At 42.2% G+C, this 20,968-nt stretch overlaps 1 protein-coding gene across 4 annotated transcripts in view; it reads left to right on the top strand.

The window, feature by feature from the left end:
* The window catches only part of GRIA1 (glutamate ionotropic receptor AMPA type subunit 1), a 129,534-nt gene that overhangs the window by 65,898 nt on the left and 42,668 nt on the right, over positions 1-20,968 (top strand). For all 4 annotated transcript variants that reach the window (XR_004754365.1, XM_035338586.1, XM_035338584.1 and 1 more), the window contains exons 6-11: positions 10,307-10,468; positions 11,632-11,799; positions 15,347-15,451; positions 17,603-17,713; positions 18,682-18,888; positions 20,035-20,405. Coding sequence is in view for 3 of the 4 variants with exons in the window: in XM_035338586.1 (XP_035194477.1) it covers positions 10,307-10,468; positions 11,632-11,799; positions 15,347-15,451; positions 17,603-17,713; positions 18,682-18,888; positions 20,035-20,405 (1,124 nt within the window). In the remaining variant the exon portion in view is untranslated. The remainder of the gene's footprint in view (positions 1-10,306; positions 10,469-11,631; positions 11,800-15,346; positions 15,452-17,602; positions 17,714-18,681; positions 18,889-20,034; positions 20,406-20,968) is intronic.

The raw sequence follows: 20,968 nt of genomic DNA, 5'->3' as shown, positions 1-20,968 counted from the left end.
AAGAAAGAAAGAAAGAAAGAAAGAAAGAAAGAAAGAAAGAAAGAAAGGAAGGAAGGAAGGAAGAAAGAAAGAAAGAAAGAAAGAAAGAAAGAAAGAATACAAAAGGAATAACATTCCTGAAGATTAAGAAGGCCCTTTCAAGGACAGAACAAGCTTTGAGGTTTTGCCATGCACACGGGCAGGTTCAGACACCAAAAGCCAAATCAGTGCCTGTGACGTGCTGCACCCAGATGAGAGCTTAGTTCTGCAGGGAGCATGGCAAAAAGGCTGTGATGATCCTGTGTTCCTGAGACTCCGGCTGTGGTGAGGCAGGACAGCAAGCCAGCTGTAGAGATGTCCAGGGACATTATATGGGACTGGCAGAATGTGGGACATCAGCATCTGGGAGGGTTAAACCAGTGTGATTGCTCAAATCCAAGAGATTATGACAGTTTTTACCCCTCTTCTAAGGACATCTCCTTGCTGGATTAGAGCCTTCGGAGGGTGTAGCATGCAGTAATTTATTCACACTGACTCATACACGTAGTGGTTAGACCTTAAACACCCCATATTTTCCTCTGTAGCCAAGTCCTTAGAGGATGGGGCGTGCATTGCCCACACACACACATTCCCACGTGTGCATGCACACAAATGTAGAGGACAGCCTGGTTTGGGGGAAGTGGCTCAGAGCAGAGGGCTGGGTTTAAAGAGAATAAATTAAGAGCTAAGAACTGCAAATGCCTGAACATCTCCAAAGTAGTTATTTCTTGTCCCATGTGCTGACTGATGGAGTCCTGGTTTTAGAACTATCATCCTATGTAAATTTAAGGCTCTCAGCCCTGGCTGGGACAGGCTCTGCCGTGTGCAAGTCAAGTGAACCCTCATGGGTCATGGTCACCGAGCTACCTGCACCGGCAGCAGCAAGTGGATGGATTTTCAATACCTGTCTTTTTGCTACATTTCCTGAGACCTTCCCCATGGGGGAAAATAATGGAAATGACACACTTGAAGCAAATGTTGGGAAATATTTATGGATATCCTCCCCCCAGAAATCTTATTTTGGGCGATATTTTTGTTCAGAGCTATAGTCAGCCAAGAAGTCAGAAGCAGCACACTGCTGTCCAGTTAGCTCCAAACTGGTGCTGCATCGGGAGCGCAAAGCAAGTGGGTTTGAAAGGAAATGCACAAGCTGAATAAAGCCTGCAAAAATCATCCATGGAGCATCTGAAGACGGAGGAATTCTCTGTCTGGTCACGGACAATTCATGAACAAAGAGGAACTGGCTTGCATTAATCACTGCTTGTTTGCCCAGCGGTTGCTGTCGGGCAAGCTTCAGTAAAGCACCAAGCAGAATTTGACAAGTAGCAGCAAATGAAAGCTAGTATTTCCTAGCAGGAACAGCTTTCTTTTTTTTAATTTTTTTTTTTTTCAGTGAAATTGCTGTTGCCAAGGTGAGACAATAATATCTCTGTGTTCACAAACAAAATGAAACCATTCTGCACCTTAGGCCATGGACAAACATCCTTCTCTGAATCTGCTCTGCCTGTTAAAGACACAACCATTCTTGTCTGCTCAGCCCTGCCCACCCCATGAAGGTTTGTCTCCAGCATCATCACCAGGGGGAATGTTCATGTGAGCATTCCTGCCTCTCCTTGGGGCAAATCTGCCTCTGTCTATGGCTTTTGCAAAGTCATGAAAAGCAGAATCTCACCCAGCAGCCATTAGAGTTACCTTGGTTAGCTTCTACCAGTTACCAGCCTGGTCAGGTATACTAGCACAGGGCAGTTGAATTCATCTCTTACTCTCTCTGTACTTTTTTTTTTTCTTTTTAGAAGTCAAAGAGGTTTGGCAACTTTAAGAAGTGTTTGTTTTTGTGGGTCTTATTTTTCTAAGCTTTGTTCTCAGCTTTTGAGAGCATCGTCTAGCAGCCACAAAGAAAAAAAATATAAAGTCAATAGTATCAGAGGAGCAAGCTTAGAAACTTCTGGGATTTCTTTCTTTTGATGTTACAGACTTGTTCCCCATAACCTTGGCTTCGTGTATCTGTTTTTCCTATGTCAGGGATGTGGGCTGACTACTGTCAGTAGTAGGAGAACGTCAGCTCTTCTGGGCAGAGGAAACTTTTTGTCTTAAAATAAGTGACATTCGTGTGACCTGTCTTTAAAAGTGAAGTATTAAGGACAGCTGCCACACACAGTGTTTGAGCTTTTTTTTCTTTTTTTTTTTTTTTTCTTGGTGCATTAGTCCAGGTTTTTCTTTTAGCAAATTCTCTTGTTTGAAGTTGAATAGATAAGTGTGTGAGATTGCTGATGCTAGGGGTAGCAAGGAAACATAAAGATAAAAACAGAGTCGATTAGTTAAGTAAGCATTTTTTCCTATGCCATTTTACATCAGCATGTGTGAGTGCTGAGTTAGGCCATGGACAGCGTTCCACTCTGTGATGGTTTCAGAGGTTACCAGCACAGCAGCTTTGACAGCAGAGAGGCTTGGGCAGGATTCAGGCGAAATCTGCTGCTTTGGTTCAGTTCCCATGGTTTAAATGTGCCCCTTTGATATTTATTTACTTATTTATTTGTTTTTCTCCTGAAAATAAGATATGCAGCATGTGCACAACCTGCAACATATGCTGCAACCACATGGGGAGGGTCTGCTGTGCCCATGATGCTGGGTACAAGGCCAGTGCACAAGGATGCTCTGGTGGCCCTGTCTAGTGTCGATGACTCTGTTGCCTACACCGAGCCCCTGATTCAACTTGTGTGGAGCTAAAATGTTGTGATTTTCAGCCACCCATCTGCTTGAGGGCTGCTGTGGTTATGTGAATCACCTTCAGGTATTAACACATTCTCCTGCCCCCTGAAGTCCTGCTGGCGGAAGGGACAAATGAGGTCAGCAATAGTCAGGGCTGCGTCAGTAACTGGTCTGAAACTGCTTCGTGGCAGTTTCTGGAAGGACGTGTACAGCACTGGCTTCTTGGCCTGGCATGATCTCAAGATGCCTGATCTGGCAAAACTGCTATTCTAATGTTGGAAAGAGATGTCCTAAGTTATTTTTGGCTTTCTAAAATTATGCCAGTTAGACCTTTCCAGTCTGAGAGTTTGGTGCATGTAGGCTCATGAGAAAACTTGGCTTTCCAGGCAGAGAAGGACAGTAAAATGTACCAGTGGAATTTCTGAGGCCTGCATTTCACTTCCAAACAGCTTTTCTGTCCCAATTCGAAGATTATCAAGCACAAGGAACTCTTGTAACATTATCTCATCTGAATTATTGATAGTAAAAGGCACAGGAGTGCCCTGAATTAATTTTTGTTTGAATTAGAGTGTCTCATGTAAAAGAAAATCATCTCGTTTTGATATAAATATTGCCCACAGAGGAGAATTTGAGCTGCAGTCTTTGGAAGGACTTTTTGCAGCAGGTAATAAGGACTCAAAACATGTGTGACTTACAGTGGCTTAAAAGAAATCACTGAGCATCAGGTGAGTAACTAACAGATTAAATCACAGACTTCGGAAGAAAATATATGTTTGCTTAATCACAACAAAAGGGTGTTAAACTAACAGGTTTCCTCGCCCGTTTCCTAATCCATTACCCCAGCTCAACTGGCAAGGGGTGACGTGTAAATCCATAATAACTTCCTCATGGTGACTTCATCAGTGCTTCTTTCTAGTCTGAACTTGCCAAGCCTCAGGTTCCTCCATCAGATTTATGCTTGTTTGCTAGACTAGATATTCAATTACTGAAGTTTTGGTCCTTGTAAACTGTGATCAGGTCACCCCTTTATCATATCTTTGATTGAAGCCCTGGCATCCGTCACTACACAGCATGTTTCCCAAACCTTTAAATCAGTTTCTGCTCCAAAAGCTCTCTGAAGCACAAACATCTGCCTAAAGTGTCTGTCCCTCTGCCTGTGCTGAGCTCTCCAAGATCTGTACCATCACTTATATTCAGAATGTGTTGCAGCAGTAGGATAGAGCTGATGCAAATAATAATGATACACAGAAAACCTTATGCCTGCAGAGCCATGCAAAAAACCTTGCTGGTCATTTTCAGCCCTGTGCCCCCAAAGTCTGAATCCTCACCTGGTTTGCTTTGTGCTGATAGACCAGGAAAAACAGACTCATCTGGCTGCAGGGGACCCTGTCTGACTGTGCCCCAGCCTCCTGTTGTTCTTTTCTCTCCCCCTTACCTCTGTGTTACAGTGAGAACTCACATGTTTTGCTGCCACAATAAGATCTGACATATTAATAATTCTGCAGAAGGGAAGAAGGCCTCTCCTGTTGGAAGGCATGCTGGACTGAGACTGGAGCAGATGGGCTCTTTTTTACGTGCCCCCCTTTATTAATGCAAAGTGATGGGAGTGAGGAATGATGCTCTGCTGGAGAAGTCAAGCTTGAAGATAATTTGGTTTATTAGGGATGCTCCGTCTGGAAATACTCAGCTTCCTGCTCCCTGCAGAATGATGCTGGCGTACCTTGGAATGACAGGAGCCTCTTTGCATTCACTCTGTGGACCTACAGCCATTCAGAAGCAATTGTTTTGTTTTTGCAATGTTTCTTGTAATCACAAAATCTGGTAGAGGGAGGCAGTCTGGCATTGTGGGCCATACAGGGAGTGCATCTAATGAGAGCTGGGCCAGTTCCCTGATGCTCCCACAGGTTTCTAGGTGAGCTTGAGTGAATTGCTTAAACACTTTTTGCTTAGAAAGGGATATATCAGTGTGGGATTCAAGTTCATAAAATAAAGAGGGAAAAATAGTCTCCAGTCTCTTCATCCCAGATGGAAAGGGACTGAGAAAACTTGAGCATGCTTGTTCCTGGGTGATGGGTCTGGTTTTAGGTTCAGCCATCAGGCCTTCTCCAGGCAGTTCACCAGAAAGGGACATTTTTCCGTCTCCTATTTGGAGATGAACATTGCTTTTCCAGAGGCCCTGAAGGGCGTGGAAAATGCAAAAGGAAGAGAGAAAATAACAGTGTTTCTCAGCAATTTAGCAGTCCTTAGACTCTCCAGTGTCCCTTCTCTTGGGAAAAGCCAAAACTTGCATCAGCAGCACGGAGACCTTAGGCTGGGCTGTGTGGGGCTGCAGGAGGTGTGCGAGGATCAGCTGCCCCTGGCTCAGCCCTCGCTGACCCTCACTGCAGCTTCAGCAGCCCCACTGCACTGCAGGAGGCACCCTGGGGGGAAAAAGCCACAATTAGTACCAATACTCCAAAATACAGAGAGCGTTGGGAAGGGTGAGGCTGTGGCCAGCTATCTGTTGGCATCAGTACACAGTGGGTATGGAGGAGAAGTGCTCTGCCACATCTGCTGTTGCAAATAAACAGGGAAGAGAAGACTGCTGCTCCCTACCTACCATGTTGCCAGGGGCTGGGCAGGCTGGCATCCCATCCATCTGCTGTGTCACCTTATCTCAGCATCAGAAGGAGCAATGGCACTGGCATCCTTTGTGTGGGAAGAGGTGGCAGAGGTTTAGCATGCTGCTGCGGTGAAATGAGAGGGAGAGGTGGGACGTGCGGGGAACTAAGCGGAGCTGGCAGGCTTGAGGAGGGTCCTGCACGCCAGAGGGAGGTTTCCCTCTGCCACCTGACAGCAGTCTGCACTGCCCGCTCGGTGATGCTCAGGGTATAAATAAGGAGCTAGCTCATTGCTGGGGACTTTCTTTTCAAGGCAGATCCTTCCTAGACCAGTTAATCAAGATGGATTCATGAGGCCCATTTCAAGTCATCAGTCTTCCTGCATTATGCATTTCCTTTGATGACTGAGCTCAAAAGCAGTGGAGAGGAATATAAATGTGTGACTTGCTGACACCTCTCCCCGGAACCAAGGCAGAGAATGGGACAGTAAAACAACCTTTGGCTGAAAAATTGTTTCAGTTTAAGCACAGCATAAAGAACAGATGAAGCAAGGAAAACAAAATGAGGAAAGAACCCTTCCCAGTGCTGTTCTGCTTTCTATTAGAAGACATGAAGGTCTTTACCAGATGCCCATGCTATTTACTAACAGCAGGACTTCTCCATGTGATTGCTTTGCAATGTTCATTAATGCAGAGAGAACAGCCCATGGTACGGGCTAAAGAGCAGGTTGCCTGCTTTGAACCGAGCCTGGCTGTTGCTTGAACTGTGCTGCAGATGCTGTGAGTCAGAGCAGGCATGGAGGAGGGAGGCTGCCTCAGCCCGTCAGCACGGATGGGTCCAGATTTTTGTAGTTTATTGTCAGCCTGCTAATTTGATGGCATTCAGAGAAAGCCAGGCATTTTCCCTGCATACACAGGCAGGGGGCTGTTCTTTCTGCTTTGCCGAGATTATTTTGCAAAGTGAACTTAAATAAAAGGGACATCTAATCCTGCTGTAGGGCAGGGGGTGGGCTGGCTGCCACAGTGTCCCTTCCAGCATGGCTTTGATGGGTCCCAGAGAGAACTGCCTGCAGAAGTGTTGTTTTCCTCCGAGTACCTGTATCCTGGGCAGTGCCCGGGACCAGCAGGGCTTTGCATCATCTCTGGGTCCCACTGTGTCTGCTTGCCTGGGGTGCAGGCACAGCACAGGGCTGGGGCATGGGCTCCTGCATTCCTCATCTTCCTCCCCAGGGGAGCAGCAGTGCTGAGTAAGGAGGTGAGGCCAGACACCTGAGTGTCCAACAGATAAATCCCAAACAGCCAAGGTCTAAAGCTCCTGGAGAAAGTCACATAGCATCAAATTCCAGAGGCTCCTCTTGTTTTCCTGTATGGCCTGCTGCGTTCCAGACATGGCTGCAAAGAGAGCTTTTTGCAGTGTTCACTGGTAATTTTTGAAAAGAGTTTGGCCGCTGAGATCCCATGGAGAACCTCATTCCAGCCCTTTTCACTCCTTGCTGTATTTGATTTGATGGCAAAGGGAAGCATTTCTGTGCTGATTCCGTTCCAAATTGGTTGATACAAAGCACATTGCTGCAAGCACGTTTGCTGCTGCCCCACAGCAGTGGGTTGTAGTCAGTCCTTAGTCACTTACTGATGTCAGACAGGCTTTCCGAGGTAAAGGAAGACTCATTCACTTTATACCTTCTTTCTCTTTGTACTTCCTGGTAGTGTGAGGCTTTGCATTATTAATATCTGTGATGCCATGTCCAGGACTGGAGCACAGAGGGCACCCGCCCAAGGGTGCAGTCAGGCTGCATGCAGGCACGGCCACCCGGCTGGCAGCGGGGAGCTGCTGCAGCCTTCAGATTCCCCTGAATTCTTTCCGTGATGTCCTCACGTGGAGCTGCACTATATAAATCTTTAATATTAAGGATGGCAGATTGTATTTATTACTTAGGTAGGGTCACTGTGCTCTGCTCAGTCCACCAACAGTGAGATAACTGGTGATCAGATACCTCAGTGGGTTAAAGGATCGTGTCCCAAGTGGGACAGCTGCTCTGCTTGTCTCCATCCCCTACCTTCTGTAGACTAAAGGTTAGCCTGGATAATTGGGTTTGTTTGTTTCTTTCTTTTGGTTTATTTTCTGTTTCCCAACTATGGTCAATTGAAAACTAAATAAAAGGTCCCTTTTTTGCAACATGTGGCTGCCTTTAGTACAAGATGTCAGATGACTGATGACTTCTTTGCTTACAAATATTGTGATTTGTCTGTTCTAATTGTTCTTACAAGCACTGACTGCTCTTCCAGAAAGACAGATAAGAGTATTGAATTCCTGAAGCCGCTTCAGCAGTAGAAATCTTTTCAAGAGACAATTTGTATAAAAATTGATATATTCTTGTTTATATGTGAGCCAGCAAGAATTCGCCTCCTCCGGGAATTGCGTTCTAATATATCTGACCTCTGGTATTCCCCAGTTCATTCTCTGTCATGTCACCCAGACCTGCTCTGAGCAGATTTCAGTGGTGCAGTAATTAAAATTACTTTGTAATTAGTACAAGGTCCTGTACTGACCTTGTCCTGGGGCATGTGGAGGAGGGATAACAGGTGAAAAGAGTTATTCAAGCAGTTAATAACAGTCAAAATATAAGGACATATCCAAGGTTAATGATGTCCTCCCTGGTTCCAACTGTCTTAAACAAATGGAAAAACTTCAGAGGTCTCCATACTTTAAAAAATAAAAACAAAAATAAACCACTGGAGAAAAAAAAAAAAAAAAGTATGAAATTAGTATATTCTTCAGGAAGAAATTGTTCCTTTTATCTATTCAGATTATTTTTAAGCTTTCTATAAGACAAATCCCAATGAATATTATTGAATATTTGCTTCACTTCCAGGATGGTTTGGTTTGAGTTAAAGGCAGTGTTTTCAGCCACTGCTGTCTAGTCTCTGGTGTCACAGTCTTTTTTGATTTTTCCTATTTAAAAGTGCTTCTTGCAGGGGTTAAGGACACCAGACACCTTACACTCTGTTTTGAACTTGAACCTTTCTTCGTGCCTTTGTAGGCCTTCCAAGGAGGAGCTGGTGGCACAAACTTCAAGTTGCTCTGTGGTAGTTTCTTTTGACAGATCTTTTTCCCCTGAGTACCTCCCAGGAGCAAAATGTCAGTGTAATTTGGTCCTAGCCATGAATAACCAGTTGGCAACCTGTGAGGTCCCTCTTACTGAACCTTAGGAGCTCTGCGTGTCAAAAACCACTTGGCCTGAAATGCATTAAGATGTCAGAGACAATTACCATGCTGCATTTCCTATTCATTAATCACAGCTCTGGCTTTCTGAAACCCCTACGCTAGCAATTACAAACAAGATTGATGTGGGTTAAACCAGCATTCTGAGGAATATGTACTCACAAAATATCACTTTTTTTTTTTTTTTTTAACCTAAATCACTGCACTTTGAAGCTAAACAAATCATCTATTTAGAGCATCTGTACATCCCCATCCAATCCTCAGCCTGTAAGTGGATGTTAAATTGCTTACAAAAAGCCGGAAGAAAAAGTGTGAGTCTTTAAAGGCATTTTTGAGTCACTTATGACTCTCTCAGTCTGACGCTGATGTAAGAGAGCAATTTAGTCTTTTCCTTGCAAGCTGTCTTTTCCCACAACAGGTTTCCATCTAACGGCTTGATCCTGACCTTGGAAGTTAATGAGCTAATTAGCTCCCCCAGCCTATGCACAGGGAGCACCATTTTGGGAACCTGACCAGGGTCTCGTGGGAGTGATGTGCCCTGGCTTTTTTAACTCACACCGTCATCATATATTTGAGAGCAAATGGGGAGAGGAGCTCGGTGGTAGGTTGAAAGGAGAACACGCACCAGCAGCAGGCGATGGAGGGGGAAGGCAGAGCCTGAACGAACTCTTCTATTGCCCAAATGATTGCATTGTGCATGATTCCCTCAATCATTTTCCTGCATGCGCTGTGGTTGATAATGGTACCAGGGAAAATAATTGACTTCATCTCCTGTGCCTGTATTTCAAAAGAAAAAGCACCGGACTCCACCTCTCCTGCACACAGCAGCCCAAGCCAGAGGACCGAGCCTCTGGTCAAGCACCTGCTTTGGGCAAAGGGGCACAACAAATAGTTTTGAGTAGCAGCCATGCTGAAAAGATGGGATCAAAGCTGGGATGCCACAAAATGTCCTTTTCTCCTTACTGCTTGCAGTGTCTCTCTAATTGTTTTTTTGTTTCTGTCTCAATGGGAATGACTGATTCAATAATGCCACCACAAAAGCGTGTGTATTTGTACATTTGTTTTCATCACTTCCAGTGGGCAAGAGGTAGGGAAGAACAATAAGAAAACCAAAGAAATATATTTCATTAATCTGAAAAAAAAAAAAAAAAAAAAAAAAAAAACTTTAATTAACCAAAAAAAAAAAAAAAAAAAAAAAAAAAAAGCCTTCTTCTCCCAAAGTAGTAAATTCTACAACCTGTCTTTTCTAACAGATGGTCTCCTTTGGCAGGCTAGCTAACCACTCACTTCTTGATCTGCTGAAAGTTCATTGACCAGGATTTGTTTTTCCCTGCAAACTGTGACTTGGCATGAAGTAGCCTCTCCAGTGGTGACAGTGCTTAAATGTTAGGGCTGGGTGAATAATTCTTTCTCATAAATGCCAAGAATTTTTTATTTTCATCCTAGCATTATTTGGAATATATTTTTCTATTATTTTGCTAGCATTCTTGCAAACGACCTGGTATTGATATGACTATTTGTTTCCCTGGATGGATGCTGCAGGATAGCCCCAGCTCGGAGCCCCTCTGTTGCCCATGTGAAAGGCAAGTTCACCCTGTGGCTGGGGAGCAGAGCCTCTCTTAGAACTGGGCCTTACTTTGCAGGAGGAAGAGGTTTTTCCTATGCTGGCTGACAAATTCTTAGCTAGACAGGTTTCATGTTATCCACCCAGAAATGTGTTCATCTGATGAGTGTCTCCCATTTCTCTCCTGTACCAGGGATTTATGGATATCGATCTGACAAAATTCAAGGAGAGTGGAGCCAATGTAACTGGATTCCAGTTGGTGAATTACACGGATGCTGTTCCTGCCAGGATCATGCAGCAGTGGAGGAATAATGATGCCAGGGAGCATCCTCGTGTGGACTGGAAGAGACCAAAGGCAAGTAATAAAGAACACCATTTAAGCTAGGGTCCTTCTGGCCCAGTTCAAGTTACTCTCACCTCTTCATGATCACACTGAGCTCTTTAATCTCACTCTGAAGACCCGCCACTTAAAATAATTGTAAACATTATCTGTTCTAGGTGCCCCAGCATTGTCTAAATGTTACTAGGCAGTAGCTGCTGCCTGCTCAGTGCCCACGTTAGTGTGTTCACTCAGTCACTTCACTTCTACATTTCTCAAAGCTGAGGATTAAACATCTCTTAATGTTCAGGATGGAAAGAAAAATCCTTATTAACTCCTTAACCACTGACTTAACCACTTGCTAGATATCCAGTGATAATAAAGCCCTTCCAGATGTTGTTTCTGAACATTGCAAATCAGAGTGTACAATAGAGGGTAAATAAATTTTAATTCCTAATACAGACCAGAAGACTCTGAAGCTGTCAAGGGGCGGGGGGGAGTTGTTTTTTTTTTTTTTTTTTTTTTTTTTTTTTTTTCTATCTGACATTTGGAAAAAAATACACTTGTGGCAAACACTCCACAATAGAAATGTCAACTTTGGAAATATTTTAAGAAAGCTGAAAACAAATAAATCAGTAGGTGATCACATGAAAATGAATTAACTTCAATGGTTTCTGTTCATAGCAGAGTTTTACTTGTTTCTGTACAAGTTTCTGCTTGAATAAACGCATTCTTCGCAGACTTTTTGCACACTGGAGTTTTCTGGCTTCCATCCATGACCAGAAGGAATGACTTGTTACTTGGTTTAGCAGATCTGATAGTCTCACATTCACACTGTATAATGTATTCCTTAAAAGTTCAGGTCAGTGATTCTAATTAAAGAGAAAGACTTGGGTAACAGGTGAATGGCTTTAAAGGCAGAGTCCTCTTCAGGGAGAGCAATCTGAAAACAACTGGGCTAGAAGAGCAAAAGGTAAATTAGGAGCTTCTGCTTCACTTTCCTGTCCTCTAGGAGGGAAGGCATCAACTTTTGCAAGTCACCAATATAGCAATGATTACAGGGTGCAACAGGCTGCTGAACTTCAGAGATGAGAGGGTGAAAACAGAGCAAATAATCTGAAAAGCTACCAAACCACTGATAACATGCCTGAGATCAATGAAGCCTAATTGGCAATGGGCAACTTTTTTTCTGTTTCTAGTACACATCGGCCCTTACGTATGATGGGGTCCGGGTGATGGCCGAGGCGTTTCAGAACCTGCGGAGGCAGCGGATCGACATCTCCCGTCGTGGCAATGCTGGGGACTGCCTTGCCAACCCTGCCGTGCCCTGGGGACAGGGCATCGACATCCAGAGAGCGCTGCAGCAGGTTTGCAACCCAACTGATGCGTGTGCTGTGAGGACAGACATAATTGCTTGTGGGTGGGGGAAGACGGGCAAGTAGCAGCAGAAATGCTTAAACTTACTTAGACTGAAAAACTGAAAAACCTTCCACATAAGATCCAGGTCTCCTAAACAGTTCAGGGGTGAGCCCATCAAACTGATTTTCCTGCTGTTCTGGGATGGAAAAGCCAAAATATTATCCCATCAGGTCATGGGATTTTTATCTCCCACTTCACAAAAGAGAGACCAGCACAGGCCACATTTTCTGAAGCTCCTTCAACTCTCTGTGAACTCTGCTTTAGTTCCAGATTGCTAATGAATTTTGAAACACTGTGAATTTTGCCTTATGTGTTGGCTGACTTCAAAATGTTCTTACAGCCCAGAATATAGCTTGGTTCATACTGTGACAGTTGGTAAAAGTCTTAATAACAGCCATTAAGAAAGTTTATTCCTTAATAATCTGAAAATCTTGCTTTTTCATCCTGCATAAATACTTAGATATTTGAATTAAAATAAATAAATAAATAAATAAACTTAGTGCAAGAGAAAAAAATAATAAAATCTTCTCAAAGACTTAGAAAGGTAGAACAGTTCAAAATTTCATTAAATGTCAAGACTAACCTTTGTTTCTAGCAATTTTTTTTCAAACACATTCTCTACTTTCTTACTCATAGTTTGTGCTACATTTGTGTCAAAAATAGATGGATTCCATGCAAATACTGCTAGCTCAGTGTTATCCAAATATAGCTTATCCGATCTTCTTTCCTTAACCGTGAAGAAAGCAAGAAGAAAAAAATTAATTTGGTTAATTTGCAACATATATGCATTTTCCAAAATATTTTGTTTTGATTTAGTTTTGGCTTACTGGTAAACAAAAATTCATCTAAAACCAAATCTTCTATTTGATTTGATTGCTAGTATTTGATTTATTCCCAAGCCTGTCATTGACTTTCTGTATGACCTTGGGCAAATCACTATCATAGCTTCTCCAAATTCTTATAATAAAATCAGCCTCCTTGATGCATTAGGGAGATCGGTTACCTAATAAACATGAAATACTTGGAAGATGTCTGATGAGCAATGGGCTCTCAAGCATTTTCCTTTATTGAATTTAAGAGAATAGGATATCAAAATTAGTCTTGGCTAGAAAATACAATTTTGTGTGTGTGCTTGAAAATCTCCTCAGAAGTTTCTTCATCTCTTCATTCAATCAATTTCAAAACTCTTAATTTTTCAAATGTGGTGATTTTGAGCAAAGAATATGAACAGCGATTTGCCAACATTGTTTCTTTACCATTGAAAAATTATAATTTTCCAAAAGTTTGACCAGTTTAGTTGTGATGGTCAAAATAAAAGGTTACAAAACATTCAGTGAAGGAAGGAATCTCCAAGGGAGATTTTAAGTATGAATTTAATAATCATCCAGCATTTAATGCTATAGCAATAACTCCATTATAGAAAGAGGCAAATGGAAAGAACTTATGATTAGATTGAAGGTTTGAGTTATCCTTTCTGTAAAGACTCACAATTACAGCAATTCTTACTGATATTCACAGTGTTCTTTCTCTTCACCTTCCATTTTCTAATGCCTAAAACATTATGCTCTATTTAAAAGAAAAAAGTTTCTCTACTTATTTCTACTCAAATGCCTTGAATAAGCTCTTGAATTGCCTCATTCTTGTTTAGTGTAGGAAGGAGTCATGGATGGCAGGAGAAAAAATAAAAAGCAATTTGAAACATTCTGCAATTTTCAAATACAGAAATCTAACACATTTTAGCAAGAGGTATGCTTTTATTAACAGGAAATAAGATTATTTTTTTCAGGAAATGCTCACAGAATATTACTTTAAACCAACACATTGAGTTTTCAGTTATACTTTGAAAAGGCTGAGGTCTAAGTTGTACTTAGTATTAAAAAATATAAAATTATAATGATTTATTATGATGAATTATGATTATTTATTATGATAAAATTATCATAATGTTTTTTAGTAACCAAGTCTAGCAAGCAGGTAGGTGGTCCCTAACTGCTGCCTAGCCCTGTAGACCAGAGGTCACTGCAGCGTCCTTCTCTTCCAGCTCTCCAAGCAGAGAACCACATGCCCATGTCTTGTACACAAGTATGTTTACATTCTCAATGTCTCCAATTGATTTTACTGATACTTAGAACTGTTGAAATCATACCTCACTGTATTTTATAATGATTCAGAGAGCAGAGTATTTTCACTGTACAAATAGAGAAGAAATCTTTGCATCAATGACAACCAGCTGCATCTAGCTAAAGACAGAACAGTTTTAGTCAATAAAACAAGGTAAAAAAGGAGCCCTGAGAGGGGTCTTAGGATGGTAAATGACAGAAAAGAGATCCCTTTTGCTGTCTCAGTGTTACACAGATACCACAGGATTAAGATTTCATTCCTACAGATAGAAGGAGTTGCCTTTATGCTCTTTGAGTGCATATCTGCCTTTTAGTGCATATCCAACCGCAAAGCATGAGCTGTGGCCTGAGCTTCAGGCATGGGAGTGTTTAAGACAATGGTGCTTTTCCAGCACAGCTATCTTTTATGGGCATGTTATTTCTTGTGAGGAGGGAAAAGCGTGTTTCTCCAAATGTCATCAAGTATACCTCTTGACTTGAAGCAGCTTCAGAAAATACTGGCAGATGTTCATTTTCATGACAAACCTTTGCGCTAATAGCTGGAAAACAAACACAGTTTAAGCAGATTAGCAGCTGCTTTTCTCCATAGTGATATATCCTCATTTCTTCACCATCGATCTTTATTCTGAGGCTCTCAAGGCACTTAAAAAGGCAGCTAAATACCTGTTCACATTTTACATATGGTAAACTTTCGGTTGCAGAGGGTACAGATTTGTCCAAAGCAAGTGAACAGGCTGAGAACAAATCTTTCATTCCCACTCCAGTGGTGTGAGTACTCCTCCATGTGGCCTCTGTAGAGAGGCAAACTCACACTCCTTTTCCCATATTCCTGCTCTTTTGCAAAAAGTCAAATATCCACATTGAGAGGAAAAGTTAAGGAAGTGGGTTGTGATGCCTGAGCAATGCTCTTCAGCTTGGCAGTGTCATCAGCAGAGATTTATGATTCAAAGCTTCCTATGCAAATCTCATTTACAATGTTGAATTGTTAGGTTTTATTAGGCTGGAGTAGCATTTGCTTGTTAACTGATAGACTCCTCTCTATTAAAAAGCAGCAGCTAGGAGCCATGGCCACAGTTTCACATTTCCTGCAGCTGCAGTTCCTGGTTTGGTCTGACAAGTTTTTTTTCCCAGATCCTGGTTCCTGGTTAGATTTAGATGACACAAACATACAGAAAACCTAAGGAGTTCAGAGCTGATTTAGCTCACTGTCACATCCCAAATGATGATGGGCTCGCACACATGATCTAGCTCTTATGCAGGAATCTGAGGGATGTGGCAGCACTGTCCATCCTTCCTCCCCTTGTTTCTTGCTGCTGCTGAACCGCCACCCTGTGGGATGCTGACCGATTTGCTCTCTGATATTTATGTCTTTAAGGTCCGTTTCGAAGGACTGTCTGGCAACGTTCAGTTTAATGAGAAGGGACGCAGGACCAACTACACCCTCCATGTCATTGAGATGAAACACGATGGGATCAGAAAGGTAATGGAGAAAGTGACTTCAGATCCTGTGTCTGGCACCCGCCCTCTGTTCAAGTTATGGTGTGGTTAGGTCTCAGCAGACATTTCTGCTCGTGAAGCTTGCATGTGGAGTCACCACAAGTGCATTTGTAGCTCTCTGCATGAGGAAAGCCAAGCACAAGGGAGAACTCATGGTGTATTACTGAAAAATACAACATATGGAAGGGGTTATCAAGAGTAAGAAGGGCATCTTAGCTGTGGAGCAGGGATTTCCAGGAAAGGAAAGCTTGGCCCACTCAGTCTTGCTATTGGCAGGGCACATTGGCTCAGGCCCAGCTACACAACTGTCTGTTTTCACTCTCCCAGTTTTCTTTTCCAAGGAGTGAGCCAAGACAGAGCTAGGCAGAACCTGCCTGCCCTAACCAGTGCAGGGGAACCCTTTATTTTGACCTAATTCTGCTCTCCTTAAAGTGGCAAGATGTTTACCACTATGTCCTGATTGCTCTGCAGGCATTTCTGCTGTTCTGGGGTCTTGGTCCCTTTCTATATCCCAGGCACTGAAAAATTTTACTTTTTTCAGGGGCACCAAGCCCTTGAAACACTGATGCTTTTGAGGATCTAACTTCAAGCACTTTTGTCTCGCTTTACATATTATCTATCTGAAGAACAGTGTTATTCCATGGAAAAACTAGAGCTGCTAAATAATTTGGACTGGAACATTCACTGGAATCCCTCTGCACTGGAATCCCTCCGCCAACGCCCAAAAAATACTTATTTAAAGCTAGGAAAAACTACAAATAGTGATAGTCCCTCATTTACAGTGTGTCCCCCCCTTCACGCTTACACCTGAGAGTAGCCAATGACTCCCACAGTCAAGCACAAATCAGTAATGTCATGTAAAAACTTCAAAATCCCCATTAAGAAATAAAATAAAACATTTTGAAGACAGGCAAAGTGATCTTTCTCCTCTACTTTGTATTCATAAGAGGACAAATGTAGTATTATGTCCAGTATGGGGCCCTGAACTCCAGAAAAAATGTTGGCAGTCCAGAGGGAATCTAGAGGAGAAGAAATAGAATGGTTAAACATCTTGATTTTGCTGTGTATTTAGTGACAGAAATAGTATTTGTTTAGAAGACACGTACATGACTGACTGCCAGGATGCACACTGTGCCTTAGATCCACCAGGTTAAAAGTGCAAAACAAACATACATGTCTGCACTTATGTTGCCCCAGGGCAAAGCTTTGGAAGCTTTTTCCTCGCACGCCTTTTCTTTTTTTGTGCAGCAAAGAGAGACGAGAAGCCTGTGTAGATTTTTTCTCCTCCTCCCTAGTTATGATCCCTAATCTGCCATCAGCAGGCTCCTGGTCATACCCTGCGTTCATACGTTTTCCTGTTTAGCAGGATAAGAAATTCCTTTCACTTGACCAAAGCTCAGGAAACTTCATACACACATGAGGTGAGGGAAAAGCTCTTACAAGATCAAGCCCTCAGAGAGGATAACCTTAACAATGATCTTCCCATTGATACTCGTTGGCACTCAGCTTTACCTGCAGGCAGTGATAGATCAGCCCAAATCCCTAATTATTAATAATCACAGTTTAAGATGAAAATTCTTCCTATGAGAGCTGTTCCTTTTTATTTGTAACCGTAAACCTTCTGGCATTGTCCAGGATTGTTTTTTGTTGTTGTTGTTTTGTTTTTTGTTCTTTCCACTTGATATCATATGTTCATACAGGAACACTTCTATGTTCATACAGGCTTTCAGCAGCAAGATAGCATTTTATCACCTTGTTATATCCGGACAGGCAGCAAGCACATTCACCATTAGAAAATTATTAAGAAGTCACACAGGAGAAATCTGACCTCTTGAAGTAAGGGTAGGGCAGGGAATTGTAATAATCCCCTACTACAGTGTGCCATTCATTTTATGTGTTTACAAACACCCTGCTACTGCAGCATATTGTGTACATTATTCTCAGTCTGGAGGCATGGTGGGACAGAGGAAATCCTGGTTCTCCCAGCAAAAGAGATCAAGAATAGGGAGAAGATATCTCCGGCTGGGTACGAACTTGCAGAGAGAAAGGTCCCTGCTTGAATGATCCTGTTAGCATATCTTGGTTAATATTTAAAGGATATACCAATAAGGTGTCCTGGTTTTGTCTTTGGCAGATTGGCTATTGGAATGAAGATGAAAAGTTAGTTCCAGCAGCCATAGATACTCAAACCGGCAATGAGTCCACGAGTCTCCAGAACAGGACATACATAGTGACAACTATCCTAGTAAGTGCTGCGACTTCTAGCCCTGCTCCCCCTCTCCCTCATCTCCCTGATGTGCTGACTCCCTCTTCCCCCTCGCGTGCCTTCCTTTGTACTGTATCATTTTTATAATAGCAATAACAATAATAACAATAATAATAACAGCACTTACTGTTTCCTGTCGGGTCCATAAAGATATCTGAAAATTGCTTTGGCTAATTAAATAGGTATTAAAAAGCTCTCATGCTTAAGTATAGAAAATACAAAAGGTTGTGACAAGATAGTAGAGGCATCAGCATAGGTAAATTAGGAACATTATACCTGTGCTTTGTGTTTAGCCCACAGAATGTGGGCTGTAATTTTTGGAAGGATAAGCTGTATTGTGCTGAGAGGCTGAATCATAGCTTTAAAAACAAATCTCCACTATAATCAAGAAGGAACAATAAGTACCCCATAATGTATGGTATCATGTAGTGTGTCATTGTATACACTCACCCTGCAGAAACAGATGAAATTTTACTAACTTGTTTGTTGAACGCTTGCTGTGAATCTACAGAGAAGGCACAATACACAAACTGAGTTAAACATCTTTAGGGCTTTCTCCTGTCCAGCAAATTAGTTTCTGCCTGTGCCCACATAGGCAGACTTGCCTGTAAAAATTCACAGCTCCGATGCACTAAATATCCCTTACGCAACTCCAATGAAAGATTTGTTGCCCAAATCCCCCCAGCTTCTCTATTGCCCTCAGGTCTATCACTGCAGAAGCTGCACACAATTTCTGCATAAAAAAAATAGAAAATGCCAGAAGAAAAATCACCCTTTGTAATTCCTAAATTAGTCCTCTGTGTGTTGACTGTGCCCTTTGGTACAGGATTACAAAGTTAGGGCTTTGCAAGAGGGCCAGAAGCTGCACACCATGGTCTAGTCTGAGTCCCTGAGGTGCGTCTCTAGAAAGGTGGAGCGTGGCTCAATATTGTTCTTCTCTGTGCCAGGAAGACCCATATGTGATGCTCAAGAAGAATGCCAACCAGTTTGAAGGCAATGAGAGGTATGAAGGCTACTGTGTGGAGCTTGCTGCTGAGATTGCAAAGCATGTTGGCTACCACTACAGGCTGGAGATTGTCAGAGATGGGAAGTACGGAGCCCGGGACCCTGACACCAAAACATGGAATGGCATGGTGGGAGAACTTGTTTATGGGGTGAGTAACCCACCTTGTCCGCTGTCTTTAGATCTTGTATTGAGAACTCATTCAAGCCCTAGGGTAAAAAGCAACCCTGCCTTCTGTCAGCCTGTGCTGTCTTAAGGACTGCAGCTCTGATAATGCAAATAATCAGTCCAAAGAAAATGTTTTAATTCAGAGTGGGACAGCATATTTTATGCCCATGAAAATGTCAAAATGTTTTCTTTCAACAGTTCCAGAAAGATTTGCCTTTTTTTTTTTTTTTTTTTTCTGGAAGAACAAGTATTGAAAGGTCAATCTTTCTCATGGGCAGAACCTCCAAATTTTACTATATTTTATATTTGCATGATAAAGGCAGGATCAAGGAAGGATAAGATTTCAAAAACTCACTATATGACCGGCGTAGAGTAGGACTTGACCATTTTCTGTCTAGTCACTCTTTTCCATCTGCTCGGATATATCCCTGCACCCTACACTACTAAATCTGATTTGCTCTGATAGTTCCCATCTGCGGTGGTTCAAGTAATTCTTCAGAAGGGTCTAATTTACCCTCGATGGTGTAGGGAGTATCAGTGCCCAAGTCTGTGTCCCCATGACAGAGCGAAGGATGATCTGTCCCCTGCCAGGAGCTCTATGGGATATGCCAACCACCATTGCAATGTGTTTCCCTTTCCATTTTCAAGACTGATTATAAAATAAGTGGAGAGTGCACATCAGTGTAACTGGAACTTTTTTCCTCTTCTCCTGCATCAGTTATGCAATCAAAAAGCAGTTTCTGATGGAAGTAAACATCCTGGCATCTTTTTTTCAGGTGATTGTCCTTTCCTTGCCTCTTTTGATGTCTGGATGATAAGACCCTTTTAGCAAAAGTCATCTGCATCAGACTGTGACATCAGTGGATAAATCACACAAGAGCTAGGTGGCTGGAAAAGAAAACACTGTGATTTCAAAACCGAGCTCATGATCAGTAGTGACAAAATGGAAATAATCCACCAATATTATGGGCTGTTTCTTTTTGACATTTCTCTTGCAATTGGTTTTGTCTGATTACTTCTCGGATAGTGGGGTTAAACAGAGATCAAAAGCAAATAAGCTGGAGTTAGTAGATATATTTTATCACCAGAATGCAAATCTCTTTTATTCTTCTCTATCTCTTCTTTTCAGAGAGCTGATGTGGCTGTGGCACCACTAACCATCACTCTGGTTCGAGAAGAAGTTATAGACTTTTCCAAACCATTTATGAGTTTAGGTATCTCTATCATGATAAAAAAACCTCAGAAGTCCAAACCAGGAGTGTTTTCCTTTCTGGATCCTTTGGCTTACGAAATATGGATGTGCATTGTTTTTGCCTACATTGGAGTTAGTGTTGTCCTCTTCCTGGTGAGCCGCTTCAGCCCGTATGAGTGGCACACAGAGGAATTTGAGGAAGGACGGGACCAGCCAGCCAATGATCAGACGAATGAGTTTGGGATATTCAACAGTCTCTGGTTCTCCCTGGGAGCTTTCATGCAGCAAGGATGTGATATTTCTCCAAGGTGGGTTACCTTCTTCCACGAATCTCCTTCTAGTTCATGTGATTTAATCTTTCTGTATTCTTTGGAACCGAACAGGTTCTATGACCTCCTTTCCTGAACCATAGTATTGTTTTCAGAATGAGTGTGTGATTCAGAAAGGATCCAAGGGTTCACTGGTCTCTCAGCCATGAACTTGGGACCTCAAACCTGAGACCATAAAAATACCATTCTAAATTTATGCTGGGGAGTTCTCTTGAGGGAATTTACAAAAATGCAAACACAATTTTCTAAGGCCACCGATTTGCAATCAATTTTTGTTAGTCATTTATTGTGTTGCTATTAGAAAAAGGTCATTCTAACATTTTAGGGAAGATATAAAATTCTAGTAAAGTAGGGAGAAATAATATAGTAGGTGCCCGGTAAAAGGTTATAAAGTCTGTGCCAAACATTATGGAGCGCACTATGTGGCTTTAAGTATTATTGGCCTTTAGAAAGGTCAGAGAAGTACAGAGTTTTCCTTTTGGTTCCTATTGCAGTCAATAGTTCTGCTGCTTGAACGTTCAATAGGACCAAAGTCTAAAGGG

Source organism: Oxyura jamaicensis, chromosome 13 (genome assembly GCF_011077185.1).
Source record: "Oxyura jamaicensis isolate SHBP4307 breed ruddy duck chromosome 13, BPBGC_Ojam_1.0, whole genome shotgun sequence".
NCBI classification, from domain to species: domain Eukaryota; kingdom Metazoa; phylum Chordata; class Aves; order Anseriformes; family Anatidae; genus Oxyura; species Oxyura jamaicensis.
This window is presented reverse-complemented; position numbering and strand designations above follow the sequence as displayed.